Below are 16,927 nucleotides of genomic sequence, written 5' to 3' on the forward strand. Positions count from 1 at the left end.
TGCCAGGGGCCCGGCCGTTGGGGGAAGAGACGCTGCAAGCCATAGCTTTCTCTACGGGGTACCCCAGGCCGAACGGCGTGACCCAGAGGATTCCCAGAGGAGGAAGAGGCGTCTCTGCGGCTGCAGAAACCAGTTGGGGATCTGGAGGAAGCATGCCGGAGACCGTGGCCCTGCGGTTATCAATCCTGGAAACTAATTTATCCAGGCTGTCGGAAACCGTGGGGAGGTTGGTGCCACTATTGGAAGAGAATCTCCAGAAGGAGCCCACCCGATATGGCGCCGAGAGAGAGCCAAGTAAAGAAGAAGCTTGGAGACAGAGGGGCCAGCGCGCCTCAACGCAGAGCCCCGTGGCGGCGAGGGGCGAGGGGGATGAGGAATACTGGCAGGAACTGGAGTTCCGAGACAGAATGGCGCGCGAAGTGGAGCACCAGCAAGCTCTGGGAACTCTGAGGCCGCCAACTCCAACAGGACTTCCAACCCCCCGAATGGGCGTCGGGGTGGAAAGACCACTGGGGCCAGGGATCGGGTCCAGTGGATTAGCAGACGAAGGCGGAGAGGAGCCGGAGATCCAGGAAGAGGAGGAGGATGTGCCGTACGACGAGGGAAGGCGAGGTGCGGGGGCTACAGCGAGGCCCGCATTCGGATGGGTGGAAGGGCCGACAGCAGCGGCAGAATTTCGGGAGCCGCGCGGAACGACCACCGGAGTGGGGCGCGGCGTGTTCAAAGGGGGCGTCCAAGGAAACCCGATGCAACCCTTCCCCATGCCTCCCAGACAGCATCAACGGGCCGCAGAATGGGTGCAAAGGAGGGAAGAGCTCAAACTGGAATATGGAGGGGAATCATCTGAACTGAACTTTTTCCTCATTAGCATCAGAGGATATATGGAAGACAATGCACACACATTCCCCTCCGAAGGAAGCATGGTTCGGGCCATCGGCAACACACTAAAGAGAGGAGCAGCCAGCTGGTATGTGCAACTACATGCCAGACGCGACCCGTGCCTGAGGTCAGTACCCCGCTTCCTCGCCGCACTGGAAAACCGGTTCAGAGACCGGCTAGAGCAATTGAGGGCTCGAGACCAGCTTAAAGGAATAAAGCAGAGGGACAAAACGGTGCCCGAGTACGCAGAGGAATTCCTCCATCTCGCGGAAAGGGTGCCAGAGTGGTCTGAAGTGACCAAAGTGGAGATATTCAAAGAGGGACTACGCCCCGAGGTTTTCAGTTGGGCAGCGCACAGAGACGACCCAGAAACACTCCAGGGCTGGATACAACTAGCGGGGCGCGTCGAATCCACCCTGGCCCAAGTAAAGCGTTTCAGGGGCGGCGGCGGCCAGCAAAGACCGGTGGCGAGGGGTCGAGGAGAAACGAGGAAGCAGGAAAGGCCCGGAGGGAGGCCGGGGATCCCCTTCAAAGGAGATGACAACAAACCCAAGCCGGGATGCTTTGTATGTGGGAAGACGGGCCATCGAGCAGCAGAATGTTGGGCCCGGAAGGGGGAGCCGCCAAAACCCTCAAAGCCCAAGCCAGCAGCCGGGAGACGAGCGGAGGAGGAGGTGCGAGCCCCAGAATCTCCGGAAAGGCTGGTGAGTCGAGACAAACGCATGCTAGTAGTGCCAATCTGCCTATCGGGGCTAGAGAATCGGGCCACCTGCAGGGCATTCGTGGATTGCGGTTGTTCTAGGAACATTATAACTCCGGAATTAGCAGGAGCGCTGAAATGCCAGCAGACGTTGCTTGACTCCCCAATTGCATTTTCGCAGCTAGATGGATCAGTTGCTGCTGGGGAAGTATCTACGAAGGAAATACGGGGGGTCCCATGTAAAATAGGCAAATGGGAAGGAAGAATATCCTTTGTGATAGCCCCTATTGCCACATACCATGTAATACTAGGGATCCCATGGCTCGAACAGGCAAATCCTGAAGTAGATTGGAGAGGAAAGAGCCTAGCATTTAAAGAACAACAAACGCTATGGGAGATAAGCAAAATAGCAGGAGAGGAGGACGAGGGAAATGAAGCAGGGAAAATAGACCCACAGCTATTGCCACCTGAATACAGAGACTTTGTGGATGTTTTCAATCAGAAAGAGGCAAGTAAATTACCTCCCAAGAGGAATATAGAAGTAGAAATTGAAATAACCCCAGGAGCAAACTTACCAAAACCAAAAGTGTATCCCATGTCTATTCAGGAGAAGGAGGAATTGAGGAAATATATTGATAAGAACCTGGTGCGAGGCTTCATTAAGCCATCCAATTCTCCTCTCGGAGCCCCAGTGTTATTTAGGAGAAAGAAAGACAACTCTCTAAGATTGTGCATTGACTATCGAAATTTAAATGCAATTACTAAGGACAATAAATACCCTATGCCCTTAGTAAAGGATTTAATTACCGTATTGAAGAAAGGGAGCATATTTACTAAACTGGATTTAATTGAAGCATATCATAAATTAAGAATCAAACCCGAGGATACTTGGAAAACTGCATTTTCCTGCGCATTCGGCCATTTTGAATATAAAATTTTGCCATTTGGGTTAAAAAATGGCGGCAGTTGCTTTATGCAGCTTATAAATGAAATACTGCACCCATTGTTGTACCGAGGAGTATTCATATTCCTTGATGACATCTTGATCGTGAGCGAAGATAAAGAAAAGCACGTGGAATTGGTCCGGGAAGTTTTGCAGAGACTAAGGGAAGCAAAGCTGTATGCAAAACTGTCCAAATGTGAATTTAATAAAACTCAAATTGACTTTCTGGGGTATCGGATATCTCCAGAAGGGTTAGCTATGGACCCGTCTAAAGTATCAGATGTAAAAGAATGGGGAGTACCTCAAACAAGGAGGCAATTGCAATCATTTCTGGGGTTTGCAAATTTTTATAGATCGTTCATAAAAGGCTTTGCGCAAATAACCGCACCCCTTACTGAACTTTTAAAAACAAAAGGGAAAGGGGAGACAGCAAAAGTGAAAGCTCCTGGCGCCAAACTGAGTTGGACGCCAGAATGCCAAAAGGCATTTGAAACCCTAAAAGGATGCTTCACAGAAGAACCCGTCCTAAAACACCCCGATATCCGGAGCCCTTTCATAATCCATTGCGATGCTTCAGACTGTGCATACGGGGCAGTACTATTGCAAAAAGATCAAAATGGGAACTTAAAACCTTGTGGATATTTGTCCCGGAAGTTCAGTGAAACTGAAAAATGTTGGCCCATATGGGAAAAAGAAGCATTAGCCATATTAAAAGCCTTAGAATGCTGGCGACACTTCCTCGAAGGGAGCGGAATCCCATTTGAAATTTGGTCTGACCATAAGAACCTCCAGTATTTAAAATCTCCTCGAAAATTGTCCCCCAAACAAATTAGATGGGCACAATACTTCAGCAGGTTTGATTTCCAATTAAAGTTTTTCCAAGGGAAACAGAATGTCTTGGCAGATGCTCTTTCACGCATGCCTCAACACGAAGGCATAACCACAGCAAAAGAGGGAACAGTATTCTCTGATAAACAATGGGGTTTAGCTGTCAGTACAAGAGCGCAGACCCAAAGAGAGAACACTGCTATTATTAAATTCGACGAGGAAAATAGTTGGGGAAAAGAACTGAAACAGACATACGAAGGAGATCAGTGGATCGCATCCAACGCAGAAAAGGGGGAGCAGAAGGGGGGATTCTGGTTTGTGAACAAGAAACTGTATATCCCAGCACTATTGAGGATTAAGATTTTGCATCGTTTTCACAATAACCAGAGCGCTGGTCATACAGGAATTACAAAAACAACAAAGGCAATAGCAAAACATTGTTGGTGGCCAGGGATGAGGAAGGACATAAAGAATCATGTTGTTCAATGTGATGATTGTGCCAGAAATAAATCGAGAGGAGGGAAGCCAATGGGATTATTACAAACAGTAGCAGAACCTACCAGGCCTTGGGAATGTGTAGCTATGGACTTTGTGGGGGAACTGCCGGTTAGCAAAGGACATCGTTATATTTGGACAGTATTAGACCTGTTTTCCAAACAGGCCCACTTTATAGCACTGACGAAACTACCATCGGCAGAGAAACTAGCTGAATTGTACATAAACCATATTTACAAACTTCATGGATGTCCCAGTAGAGTGGTCAGTGACAGAGGGGTTCAGTTCACAGCAAAATTCTGGGAAAAATTCTTGGAAATGCTAGGAGCAGAAAGGAGTCTAAGTTCTGCTTTTCACCCCATGACAAACGGGGCAGTAGAACGTACTCAACAGACGCTTGGGCAGTTCCTTCGAATGTACTCTAACATGAGACAAAATGACTGGTCTAAGTGGCTGGCTTTCGCAGAACTAGCTTTTAATTCGACTGTACATTCCGCGACAAATAAAACTCCCTTTGAAGTAGTTTACGGGTATGAAATACAGCCTCTGCCCCAGTTGCCAAGATGGACAGAGAATGAAGAAACAGGGGCAGGGAAATGGAAAACTCAAATGCTAGAATGCTGGAGTCAAGTGACTGCATCCTTAAAGGAAGCACACAAAAAGTATAAAACATTCGCAGTGTGATGACCCATGGGCCTTGTAGTCCTGCTCAGGACATTGTAATTCCTGATGAAGATGAAAACTTGGGTTTTTTACCTTCCCAGTCTGAACTGGATTCCTCTCAGCCAGATCTTTCCCAGGCAGATCTGGGAACCTTGCACCTGCAAGAAAGTTGTCTCCCAGAAGTATGTCAAACAAGCCCAGAGCCTACTTCTCCCGTATTCTTGCGCCGGGAGTTTTGTAAACAACAGAGAAGTTTGGATTCAGCTTCGCGCAGGAGTGCGAGGATTGCAGCTAAGAATGTGGCCAATTAAGACTGCTTCTCGTGAGAATCTTTGGGGAGTCTCACATCTGGTCTCAGAGTTAGCTTTCGGTTCTGATTCCCAGAGAACTGCTTCGGCGGGAAGCTAGACTCTATTTAGGTGTTTTACCCGCGTAGTAACTTCGCGGAGTCAATTCGTCAGCCTACGGAGCGAGTTGTGTCTGGACAGCGCGCTCCGGTTCAAGCCTCGCTCCTGCTCAAGCCTTGCCTTGCTATCCAGCCTTCGCCTTGCTTCCCAGCCTTTGTTTATCTACGGACTTTGCCTTGTTTCCCAGGATCAATCCTTGCCTTGTTCCACGGATTTATCAAGTTATTCCACGGACCTTGTTCTTGTTCTTAGTTACCTTGTTCCACGTTCAAGCCTTGTTTCAAGTACCAAGTTATTTCCTAGCCTCGCTCAAGTTTCATGGACTAAAGGACCTTGTCATCTCCCCTCACTTTGCTTGGCAAAGTGAGTGTTTCGGTTATTGGATTACAACTTTGGACCTTAATATTTCTTATTGGACATTGCTTTTTTGGACTAATTCTGACCTTTCCTGAAAGGTCTAATTCTGGACTATTTTCTACACTTGTTTTTATTAACTTTATATATTCCTACAATAAAGATATTAGATAGATTCTGGCCTCTGTGTATGGTTATTGGTGCTCTGCAGCCTGGGTCGTGACAGTTTGACTCCGCCACCCTAAGCACCAATTAACCTCGGCCAGAATGTCTACCGGAGTCGTACCTGGGCCGAGCGGCCAGCCGATTACCTACACCATCGACAAGGAAGAGGTGGACCGAATCCGTGATAAGCTCAATGCACAGGATGGAGAAATAAGGGGTTTGAAGGAACGCGGAGTTCGTCTTCCGGCCATGGCGTTGCCAACCAAGTTTACTGGAGAAGCTTCTAAGGTTCATGTCTTCCGTCGCCAATGTCAAGCTTATCTGGAGGCCCGTGCTGCCGAGTTTCCCCAAGAAGACATCAAAGTGGCATGGGTTTACAGTCTTCTAGACGGGCCAGCGGCCAGCTGGGCGACGGCACTGTTCGACCAAGCCTCTCCACACCTAAGATCAGCGCAACACTTCTTGGACCACCTCAAGGAGACTTGGGGAATCGAGGACAATTTGGAGGCAGCCGGTCACAAACTCCGTCGCCTTTTCCAAGGAGACAGACCTATGTCTCAGTATATAGCCGAGTTCCGAGTGCTGGCCCACAACACCGGCTGGAACGATGTAGCCCTCAGGGGACAATTCCGGGAGGGTCTCAACATTGAAATGCTGGAAGAAATCTCCAAGGTGGATCCTCCCCAGACCCTCGAGGCACTCATTGATCAATGTTTACGGGCTGAAGTCATGATTGCCAACAGGAAACAGTGGGTTCGAGGCCAGGGCAGTAGAGCCGGGGCAAAACCCCCCGCTCCCGCCAGCGTTCAGCCACGTCCGGTGTGGAGACCCCCACCGCCAACCCCATACCCCAGAGGAGGCGAGGAGGTGCCGATGCAGTTGGGCAATGTGCGTCCCAGACTAGATGCCGCCGAGAAGGCCCGTCGTCAACGCTTAAACCTCTGCTGGTACTGCGGGAACGGGGGCCACTTCGCCAGAGAGTGCCCAGCCAAAGGGAAGCCTGCCGCCCGTCTTGCGGCGGCGTCCTCCACGGAGACGAAGGCATCTGAGCCGACTGGCACACAGCCGGCGGGGGAAGCCAACGACCGGGTGTAGAGGGGCTCGCCAACCCGGTCAAAAAATCCATCCAAGAGCCGCCAACCGGGGTCCTGTTCCTTCTCGTGGTCACATTATGGTCAGCAAAAAGGGGACCCGTCATGATCCACGCCATGATAGACTCTGGAGCTACCAACAATTTCATCGATAGAGAGTATGCCGACTCTCTGGGATTACAATATCATGATTTCAAGAATGCCCGTGTGGTGCAAGCCATAGACGGCCGTCCCCTCAAGACGGGCCCCGTAAGTCAGTGGTCGGAACCCACCAGGATGTGGATAAGGGAACATATGGAAGAGATTTCCTTCTTTGTTACCGAGGTCCCCCATTTCCCTGTGATTTTGGGAATTCCATGGCTGACTCTCCACGACCCTAACATCTCCTGGTCCAACAGAGAACTGCAGTTTGCTTCACCGTACTGCCAAAACCATTGCCTCGTAGCCAAGGTATGCCATGCCACAGACACCGAGCCCATCATCACCTTGCCAAAGAAGTACTCCGAGTATTGGGATGTATTCAATGAGAAAGAAGCCGAAAAATTACCCCCACATAGACCTTATGACTGTGCCATTGACTTGGTGGAGGGGGCCCCGATCCCGCGAGGGCATCTCTACTCCCTGACTGAACCAGAGCAAGAAGCTCTCAGGGAATTCCTAGAGACAAACCTTCGCAAGGGATTCATCAGACCCTCTCAATCCCCAGCCGCCTCCCCAGTGATGTTTGTGAAGAAGAAGTCAGGGGAACTACGCTTGGTGGTGGACTACAGAGCATTGAACAATATCACCAAGCGGAACAGCTATCCCCTGCCTCTAATCTCGGATCTACTGGATCGGCTTCGAGGAGCCAAGGTTTACACCAAGCTGGATCTTCGGGGGGCTTACAACTTAGTTCGCATCAGGGAAGGGGACGAGTGGAAGACCGCCTTCCAGACCAAATTCGGATTATTTGAGTCCCGAGTTATGAATTTCGGTTTATGCGGAGCCCCCGCAACGTTCCAGCATTTTGTCAATGACATTTTTCAGGACTATCTAGACAGGTTCTTGATAATCTACCTGGACGATTTTTTGGTGTTTTCCAGATCACAATCAGAACATGAGAACCACGTCAAAATGGTGTTACAACGATTGCGGGATCATGGACTTTATGCCAAGCTGGAAAAATGCGCTTTTGATCTACAAGAGGTAGATTTCCTTGGTTACCGCATCTCGCCTCTAGGGCTTTCCATGGATCCAGCCAAAGTTTCAGCAGTATTGGAATGGCGGGCGCCAACTAACAAGAAAGAGGTGCAGCGTTTCTTGGGGTTCGCGAACTACTACCGCAAGTTCATTCCAGATTTTGCCCGCTGGTCCGACCCCATCACTAGCTGCATCCGTGGAAAGCAGCCTTTCCGCTGGACTGATCAAGCAGAGAAAGGGTTCCAGCAACTAAAGAAACTATTCACCTCCCAGCCAATTCTACAGCACCCAAATCCTGGAACCCCTTTTGTGGTGCAAGCGGACGCCTCTGATGTGGCAATTGGGGCTGTACTCTTACAACCGGTGGGAGATCACCTCCACCCCTGTGCCTTTTATTCTCGTCAACTAACCACACCAGAGAGGAATTACACCATTTGGGAAAAAGAACTACTGGCCATAAAGGCAGCCTTTGAAACTTGGAGACATTGGCTAGAAGGGGCCAAATTTCCCATTGAAGTCCACACTGATCATCGTAATCTAGAACATCTAAGAACTGCCCGCAAACTAAATCAGAGGCAGCAACGTTGGGCTTTATTCTTTGAACGTTTCAACTTCCAGATCCATTATGTGACCCCAGCCCAAACCAAGCAAGCAGACGCCCTGTCACGTAAACCGGAATACGCTGCAGGACGCAAGGAGACCTTTGAATCCCAACTGCTACAACCTGAGAACTTTGCCACGCTCACGGTGGGGAACACCAAATCCATTCCCATTGGTTCAACTTCCCCTACTCCAGGACCCATCTGTGCTCAAGAAATCAGGGCTAGTCAGCAAGCAGATGCCTGGGCGCAGGACCAACTTCGCCAAGGTCTGCATTTCCCCTTTTCGCTTAAAGATGGGCTGCTCTGCTATAGAAATCATGTTTATATCCCACCCGGACCGGGCAGGGAAAAAGCGCTTCGTCTGTGTCATGACTGCAAACCAGCAGGACACTTCGGACTATTTAAAACTATGCATTTGATCCTAAGGGATTTTTGGTGGCCCAAGATCCGCAAGGATGTGGAAAAATATGTCAACACCTGCCCAGTATGCCAGCGCTCCAAGATACGAAGGGAGAAGCCCTCAGGGCTTTTACACCCCCTTCCTACCCCATCTCGCCCATGGGAAATAATTTCCGCGGATTTCATCACTGACCTACCACCTTCCTGTGGATTCACCACGATCTTAGTGGTGGTGGACCTATTCACCAAGTTAGCCCATTTCATTCCCTGCGAAGGCCTCCCCACGGCCAAGGAAACTGCGGATCTATTTCTTCAACATGTCTTCAGACTACATGGATTGCCCAAGAGTTTAGTCACAGACCGTGGATCTCAATTCACCTCTCGTTTTTGGAAGGCACTACAAAAACTATTGGGCATAGACTCTCGCTTATCTTCAGCTCATCATCCCCAAACAGATGGGCAAACGGAGCGCACCAATGCCACTTTGGAGCAGTATCTTCGCTGTTATGTAAACTATCAACAGGACAATTGGGCTTCTCTGTTACCACTGTCTGAGTTTGCCTACAACAATGGAGTTCAAGCTTCTACAAAAGAAACGCCGTTCTTTGCAAACTACGGCTTCCATCCACGTTTCTTTCCCCCTGTCATTGAAACTTCAGAGGTTCCCGCAGCAGAGGATTGGCTGCAGGAACTCACAGCGGTGCAACAACTTTTGCTCCAGCAACTGGACCAAGCCAAGGAGGACTATAAACGCCACGCTGACAAACATCGCCAGCCGGGCCCTGAAATCAAGGTAGGAGATCGGGTTTTCCTGTCCACTCGCTTTCTGCCCTCCCACCGCCCTTGCCGGAAGTTAGATGCCCGTTTCATTGGTCCCTATCCAGTGGTGGCGCAATTAAACCCCGTGACTTTCAAACTCCAACTTCCGCGTTCAATGCGCATTCACCCAGTGTTTCACCGTTCCCTGCTCCTTCCGGCGGATGGTGTGCGACCTGATACAGACCAACCGGCCCCCCCTCCTGTTTTGATGAATGGGGAGGAGGAGTTCGAGGTTGAGGACATTTTGGATTCTCGCTTTCACCGCCGCCGCCTACAATATCTCATTGACTGGGTGGGTTTTGGCCCTGAGGAACGCTCTTGGGAAGACGCCTCCACAGTCCATGCTCCTGATCTAACCCGTCGCTTTCATCAGACCTATCCCACCAAACCGCGACCTCGCGCCTCGGGGAGAGGGCCCCAGTTTGGGAGGGGCCTTGAGGAGGGGGATAGTGTGATGACCCATGGGCCTTGTAGTCCTGCTCAGGACATTGTAATTCCTGATGAAGATGAAAACTTGGGTTTTTTACCTTCCCAGTCTGAACTGGATTCCTCTCAGCCAGATCTTTCCCAGGCAGATCTGGGAACCTTGCACCTGCAAGAAAGTTGTCTCCCAGAAGTATGTCAAACAAGCCCAGAGCCTACTTCTCCCGTATTCTTGCGCCGGGAGTTTTGTAAACAACAGAGAAGTTTGGATTCAGCTTCGCGCAGGAGTGCGAGGATTGCAGCTAAGAATGTGGCCAATTAAGACTGCTTCTCGTGAGAATCTTTGGGGAGTCTCACATCTGGTCTCAGAGTTAGCTTTCGGTTCTGATTCCCAGAGAACTGCTTCGGCGGGAAGCTAGACTCTATTTAGGTGTTTTACCCGCGTAGTAACTTCGCGGAGTCAATTCGTCAGCCTACGGAGCGAGTTGTGTCTGGACAGCGCGCTCCGGTTCAAGCCTCGCTCCTGCTCAAGCCTTGCCTTGCTATCCAGCCTTCGCCTTGCTTCCCAGCCTTTGTTTATCTACGGACTTTGCCTTGTTTCCCAGGATCAATCCTTGCCTTGTTCCACGGATTTATCAAGTTATTCCACGGACCTTGTTCTTGTTCTTAGTTACCTTGTTCCACGTTCAAGCCTTGTTTCAAGTACCAAGTTATTTCCTAGCCTCGCTCAAGTTTCATGGACTAAAGGACCTTGTCATCTCCCCTCACTTTGCTTGGCAAAGTGAGTGTTTCGGTTATTGGATTACAACTTTGGACCTTAATATTTCTTATTGGACATTGCTTTTTTGGACTAATTCTGACCTTTCCTGAAAGGTCTAATTCTGGACTATTTTCTACACTTGTTTTTATTAACTTTATATATTCCTACAATAAAGATATTAGATAGATTCTGGCCTCTGTGTATGGTTATTGGTGCTCTGCAGCCTGGGTCGTGACACGCAGACAGAAAAAGGATGGAAGGCGATAAATTGGAGAAAGGAGATTTAGTGTGGTTAAGTACCCAAAACATCAAATTGGGGCTACCTTCGAGAAAACTGGGCCCCAAATATATTGGACCATTCAGAATACAGGGTGTTATCAACGAAGTAACTTTCCAGTTGGCATTGCCAAAAAGTTTAGGGAAAATACACCCAGTATTCCATCGCAGCTTACTGAAAAAGTATATGGGTACTTTGGACAAAATGGACACATAGAGTTATTGTTTGATTTATTTCAGAATTGTGATGAAAGAAGCACCGAAGAGGAGGATGGAGAAAAAGAGGGCGCCATGTCATGGAACCAAGTCCCAGGGCTGAATTTCCAAGCCCTGGACTTGGAGTCATAACATAAATAATCCTGGAAGCACCTGGCAGAAGAAGATAGAAGAGCATGGGAACTCGGGGTTGAAAGTATAAACAATTATAATTGGTATAGAGTGTGGGAATGGTAGAAATGTGATACAGGGGGTGGGGTTTGATGATGATATTTGCGTGTGGTGTTACGTTGCATCAGAGGTGATAAAAATGATTGTATGTAAACATTAGGTCATTCTCGACTTTTTCCAAAGTCATGTATTCTTCAATAAAGATTGGATTTGAGAGCAGCTATCTTTGATCTGCGTTCAGACTGGTCCTTTGAAGTGAGCCTGACACATCAAAATAATTGTTCCTGATAACCTGTGTATTTCTGATTAAAGGGGACACAGAAATGGAAATCTGAGCCTTTGTATAGGTAGGTTCTCATGGGAGCAAGTTAAGTTGCCTTTGAGTATGGCTGTCCTGGATATTACAAACAGGAGCTGTATTTAGAAGTAAAATCTACAGAGCTGATGTGCTGTTTCTTCCAAAAGCTTTCATGTCATGTCAGCATGGCTTCTATTACTATCCTTCTGGGTGTATTCAAAAAGATGGGTGGTGGAAAAGCGTAATAAAATCCTGGAGCAGTGTTAGGTGTCAGGGCCATAAATATAAACTTAAGATGCCAAGGGTGGAAAGTGACACTTACTGAAGAATAGGTCCACCCACATTTTAATTGCCTTAACATGCAGTCTTTTCTTCTTGCCTTTGCAAAAAAAAAAAATCAACATGAAGTCAGTCATACCATTCTCCTTAGGATCCCACAGTTTGGTTTTAAATCTGAACTAATGTTAAGGATACACTACCCACCCACCTGAGGACACCCAGGCCATAATTTCTATGGAAATTGTAATAGTTTCTTCTTTAATGATTGCTGGATGGCCTAAAACCCTTGGCATTCTTTTGGGCCCATCCGAAGTTTAGAAGTGCATTGCTATGGCTACAGAAACATATTATTTTTTCCAGCTGTCAAAAATGTTGAATCTGGTTGTGGAGCGGGGGAGGGAAGCAAGAGAGGAAATTCTGAGAAAATGAAATAAGCTGGAAAATAGCAGTCAAACTTCTCATTTCAGCTCCATGCTCCCACCCTCAGAGGGATAACTTTTTTTTTTACAGAAAAACAACAACAGTGTTAGAAATATCTATATAACTCTAATCCAAGAGTGGTTCTATGTAGAGGCCTATTGAAGGCCATTCAGCACTCTACAAAGATCCTATCTTCAGCTCCACTGGGACCAGAAAACATTTATTTCTTGAATGACAACTCCCACAATATTTAGGGAAGCCTGGCAGTTAGCATCCAAAAAGCAACTTTCTTAAGACAGCTGATGCTTATAGATCCTAGCCATACTTTATTTGTCTGTCTAGTCTGGATACAAGACTGGGCTATATAAAGTGAATAAACAGCCTCTGTCATTCCCTGCCAGTCTAATCCTAAGTATCAAACATTTCCCATCCTACACAGTGAGGTCATCCTTCAAATGACCAAAGTAAATCTACCAACCTCTTGGGCTCCATATGCACCACAGTCAGCCCCTTCCCCAAATCACTGTGATTACAGGAATAGGGCTTCTGTAAAAATGGGGAAAATGAAATTTTTTAAAAATTATTTTTTTTAACCTGGGAAAATGCATTTTTATCAATCTCTAGGTACTCCAGCACAACAGTTAGAGAACTTACAAATGCAAAAAAAAAGTTCTTTCTAGGAATCTCCAGGGGGAAGTTGACAATAGAGGACCTAGAGATTCCTAGAGAATAAATCAAATCTTCAAAAATGAAGCCTGTGAATGTGGACGGATGACTGTATGGTAACTCTGTCCATTTAGTATTAGGATGTGTAACTGCAGTATATAGTATCCCTTCCCCGCAAAGTCCCTCCAAGAGCCTCATGGATTGCCCAAAATGGCATACAAGTGCAGAAAGAAAATCCCACTTTTGATTTTCAAAAAAGTGCTCATTAAAAATTGTTTAGCAGTGCATCGGGGCCCTGCAGCTTATTTAAAAGATAAGTTGTCCCCCCTGGAGACTTCCAGACAGGCTATTCAATCTTCCCTCTTTTTTCCAGCCAAAAAAAGAATGACCCAGAGAGAGTCTGTAGGAGTTGGGGACAACAACACTGGCCAATTAAACAAATTTGAATTGGCAAAAGCAGGGGTATGCAAGTGTGTGCCAGGGACCACATGCAGACTTCCAAGACCAATTTTGTTGCACTCAAACCCTCCAGACTCTGGAAACCATTTTTTTTTTCTGGCAGAGAAAAAGAGGTGTGATTGTGTATTTGCATGTATTGCCTGCTTAACCGTCACAGGCCTCATTAAACTCCTTTTCTGCATAGACATAACATCCATATCCTTGACTTCTGTAAAAAGCAGTGATAATTTTGGGGGGTCATAAGAAAAAAATCCAAAATCTTTGTTATTTTGTGTATTTTGTGATTTAGGTACTGTCTAAGCTCTATACATCAACAGAACATAAAATATACATGGTACAAAATGCATAATATGCTAATTAACATACACTCTTTATGTGGTCCAAGAAAAAGGTTTTAGCTTGAAATCGAAAAGGGGAGACCACCAGAAGTAGGTTTTAAATATGCATTGAAAACTGAATGATTGAGTACCAAGAGGGAGATAACGCCACATGCCAGGGGCCACCACATTAAATGCCCTGCATTATGTTCAACTGAGTCTATGCAACAAAGGAAATGTTGACACGACCAGCATAGCATATGACATATGAAGAAATCATATACCATAGTCCTCTGTTTTATGTTGGTACTACCATATGTATTCATTCGAATCTAATCCCCATCTTTTTAAGCTAAATGACCTTGCCAAAATTGGGGTGCTCATTAGATTAGTGTAATATGGTTATCTTCATGTGGAACCAAAGCAAAAGGGGAAGCTGCTTCAGGAGCTGCACCTGGGGTTCCTCTTTGAGGGACCTCATCTCTGATTTAATGGCCACGGGTCAATACTATACAATCCTGGGATTTGTAGTTCAGTGAGGCATCCACATTCTTCAGGAAAGAAAGCTCAATAACTTGTAAAACTACAGCCCCCAGGATTCCATAGCATTGAACCAAGGCCATAAAAGTGCATTCATTCTAAGGCATAGATGCATCATTTTCTATTACCGAAAGCTTTGTTTTTTTAATACTTTTGTTTTTTAAGAAGGAATTATATGTAGACAGTAACTGTAATGCACACATTTTTGACCAAATGACAAAGAATGCACTTTTTACCACTGCGCATTACATTTGGCAGCAAATCTTTTTTTTGGTTTCAGAATTTTGAAAATTGAGGTGTGGATTAGATTTGATGGTGCTTTAGACTAAAATAAATACGGTAATTGTTTAATGCCCAAATATTTGAAGTGTTCAATATGGGGTTTTGATTGACTAGGCCCAAATAGAAGCTAATAATATAAGGTTATGAAGACTGAAAGCTAGCATTAGTCATTTCAATTTTCTGCTTTTATCTTTTTCCTATCAGTTTTAAGAATTTTTTTTCCAGATTAAACCCATATTGTCAATGTCAACTGCACAAAATACTATTTCCTATTGCACTTTTTATTTTCCTGCTTCTCAAATTGTGTCCAACTGTATATTAGAATAATGTCTAATACCTTTATTAGAATAACCAGAAGACACAAATATGTGTATGCTTTCAATACTGCCAGATTTCTTCCTCAGGCAAAATGTTACATCATGGGAACTGGAGAGGTAAAGGGTGAAGAAACAATATTGCATCTCAAGTCAATATGCAAACTACATAACCAAGACTTTCCTTTATTTTGCATCTCTCTTTTTGCATCTTTTTTTTTGTTGCTAACCTCTAAGTTGGTTATGAAGAATTCTGAAGACTTCTGGTCCAAGGCATTTTATATAAGGAATACTCAATGCGTACCAAGCACATCCCACATATGTATGTGTGTATGCACCATATTCAAGATATTCAATATATTCCATATGCATTTATGGCTTTGATGTATGGAAAGCCTATAATGTGGTCAGATTATATGTTATTAACCTTTTTGAGAGATGAAGAGCAGCAGTTCCCTTATACTTTGGTTTACTATCTTTAGGGCACCCATTAGAAATGTGAGACCACCTTTGAGCTCCCTCTTGGTTATCTTGTACTCACCTCAAGCTGCAGCCTTTGTCTTCTCTAATCCTACTAGCACTCCTAGAAAAACTAAACAGTAGAGGGTGGCTTATGAATAAGTAGGCACCTGAAGGCTTATCTCCGTTATAAAAATCTGCCCTGTGTTTTATGGCATGGCTTCTAGCAAATGATCCTAGGGTATTGTAGTATGGTGGTGGTGAACAGAATTGTCTGTTAAAGAACCCTCCAGATTTCTTGGAGAGTGAGAAAAATGCCAGCTTGACCGGCTTCAGTATACAATATAGATCTATGCAAATTGGTGACTGTTTATACCTCTGTTAGCAGAACAGTAAATCTGTTATGAGTTTAATTCACACTTTAAGGATTCTTATTCCTGTCCCTCAACTTGGTTCAGCATTTTTGGTAGCACCTTTTAAGGTTCACACTTAACTCTGGTGTAGGTTTACTATTCCTCAGACCATACTAAATATCTAGGTTGAATGAAATATGGCCCTTTTGGGGTTTCCTATAATAGTGGCTTGCATAAATTTGCTAACTGGCATAATGATTCCTCCTTCCACCAAAATGCTATTAAAAATAACTTTATATGAATGAATACTATAGCGGAGCTAAACATGCTGATGTATGAAAGTGTTATTCTAGCTTCTAGTTACACTAAAAGCATAAGAGGTGGATGTGAGAATTAAGAGTGACAGTATAAAGTTTAAATAGCTAATTATCAGAAATATAGATAAATTAACTAAAATCAGGGATGGGCAACTGTGTGGCCAATTTACCAAAACCTTGCCCCTCATACAGCAATCCCCAATACTTTCATTTTCTTCTCTCAAAATAGGAACTGGAAATGGCATGCCATCATTTTTATTGCCATTTTGTGAAAGGCTGCAGAGGAAAACAAAGATATTTGAGGGTCGTACATGGTTCTGGAATTCTTTGGGGGTATTTTCATATGTTTTCAAGTGTTTAGGGATCTTTCTACATGGTTTGGGGGCAAAAATGAAGCTCCCAAATCATGCCAATAAAAAATACTTGGGGGGTGCTTTGGAGGATTGATTTGGTACTCCAATAACCAGAACAGTAGAGTCTAGGGGCCATATGTCACTTATGAACCATACTTTGCCCACCCGTAGCATACATCCTATTCTTAATCCCAACCAGAGTAGTCTCAGTGAATCATATTGGATTTACCTATGTGTCAATTTACCATTCAGCATCTGATTAAATGAGTTTCCATAAATTGAGACTAATGTATTTCTTGAAATTTATATTATTAATTAAAATATTTATAATGCCCTTCCAAAAATCTCAGGGCAGCTTATAATACAATCAACTTAAAATGATAAATAATTACAAAAGGTTCAAAGGGTGAAAAGGTTTTAAATAGTTTTGTAATTTGAGACAGTTGAAAATCAGTTGAAACAATACTGAATAATATAATATAATTAAGGAATGGGATCAA

The 16,927-nt window shown here is 45.4% G+C and overlaps 1 protein-coding gene across 1 annotated transcript; it reads left to right on the forward strand.

Moving 5' to 3' along the window:
• Positions 1-881: 881 nt before the first annotated feature.
• Positions 882-11,593, forward strand: LOC134297819 (uncharacterized). The gene is made up of 2 exons (XM_062976507.1): positions 882-1,583; positions 11,224-11,593. Exons 1-2 carry the CDS (start codon positions 882-884, stop codon positions 11,329-11,331), a joined length of 810 nt encoding a protein of 269 aa, XP_062832577.1. The 3' UTR covers positions 11,332-11,593.
• Positions 11,594-16,927: the final 5,334 nt, after the last annotated feature.

Source organism: Anolis carolinensis, chromosome 3 (assembly GCF_035594765.1).
Source record: "Anolis carolinensis isolate JA03-04 chromosome 3, rAnoCar3.1.pri, whole genome shotgun sequence".
NCBI classification, from domain to species: domain Eukaryota; kingdom Metazoa; phylum Chordata; class Lepidosauria; order Squamata; family Dactyloidae; genus Anolis; species Anolis carolinensis.

Coding starts and splice junctions, on each gene's coding strand:
- LOC134297819 (XM_062976507.1), top strand. CDS start 882: ATGGAAGACAATGCACACACATTCCCCTCCGAAGGAAGCATGGTTCGG. Junction 1,584..11,223: donor CAGAATCTCCGGAAAGGCTG/GTGAGTCGAGAC, acceptor GATTTATTTCAG/AATTGTGATGAAAGAAGCAC.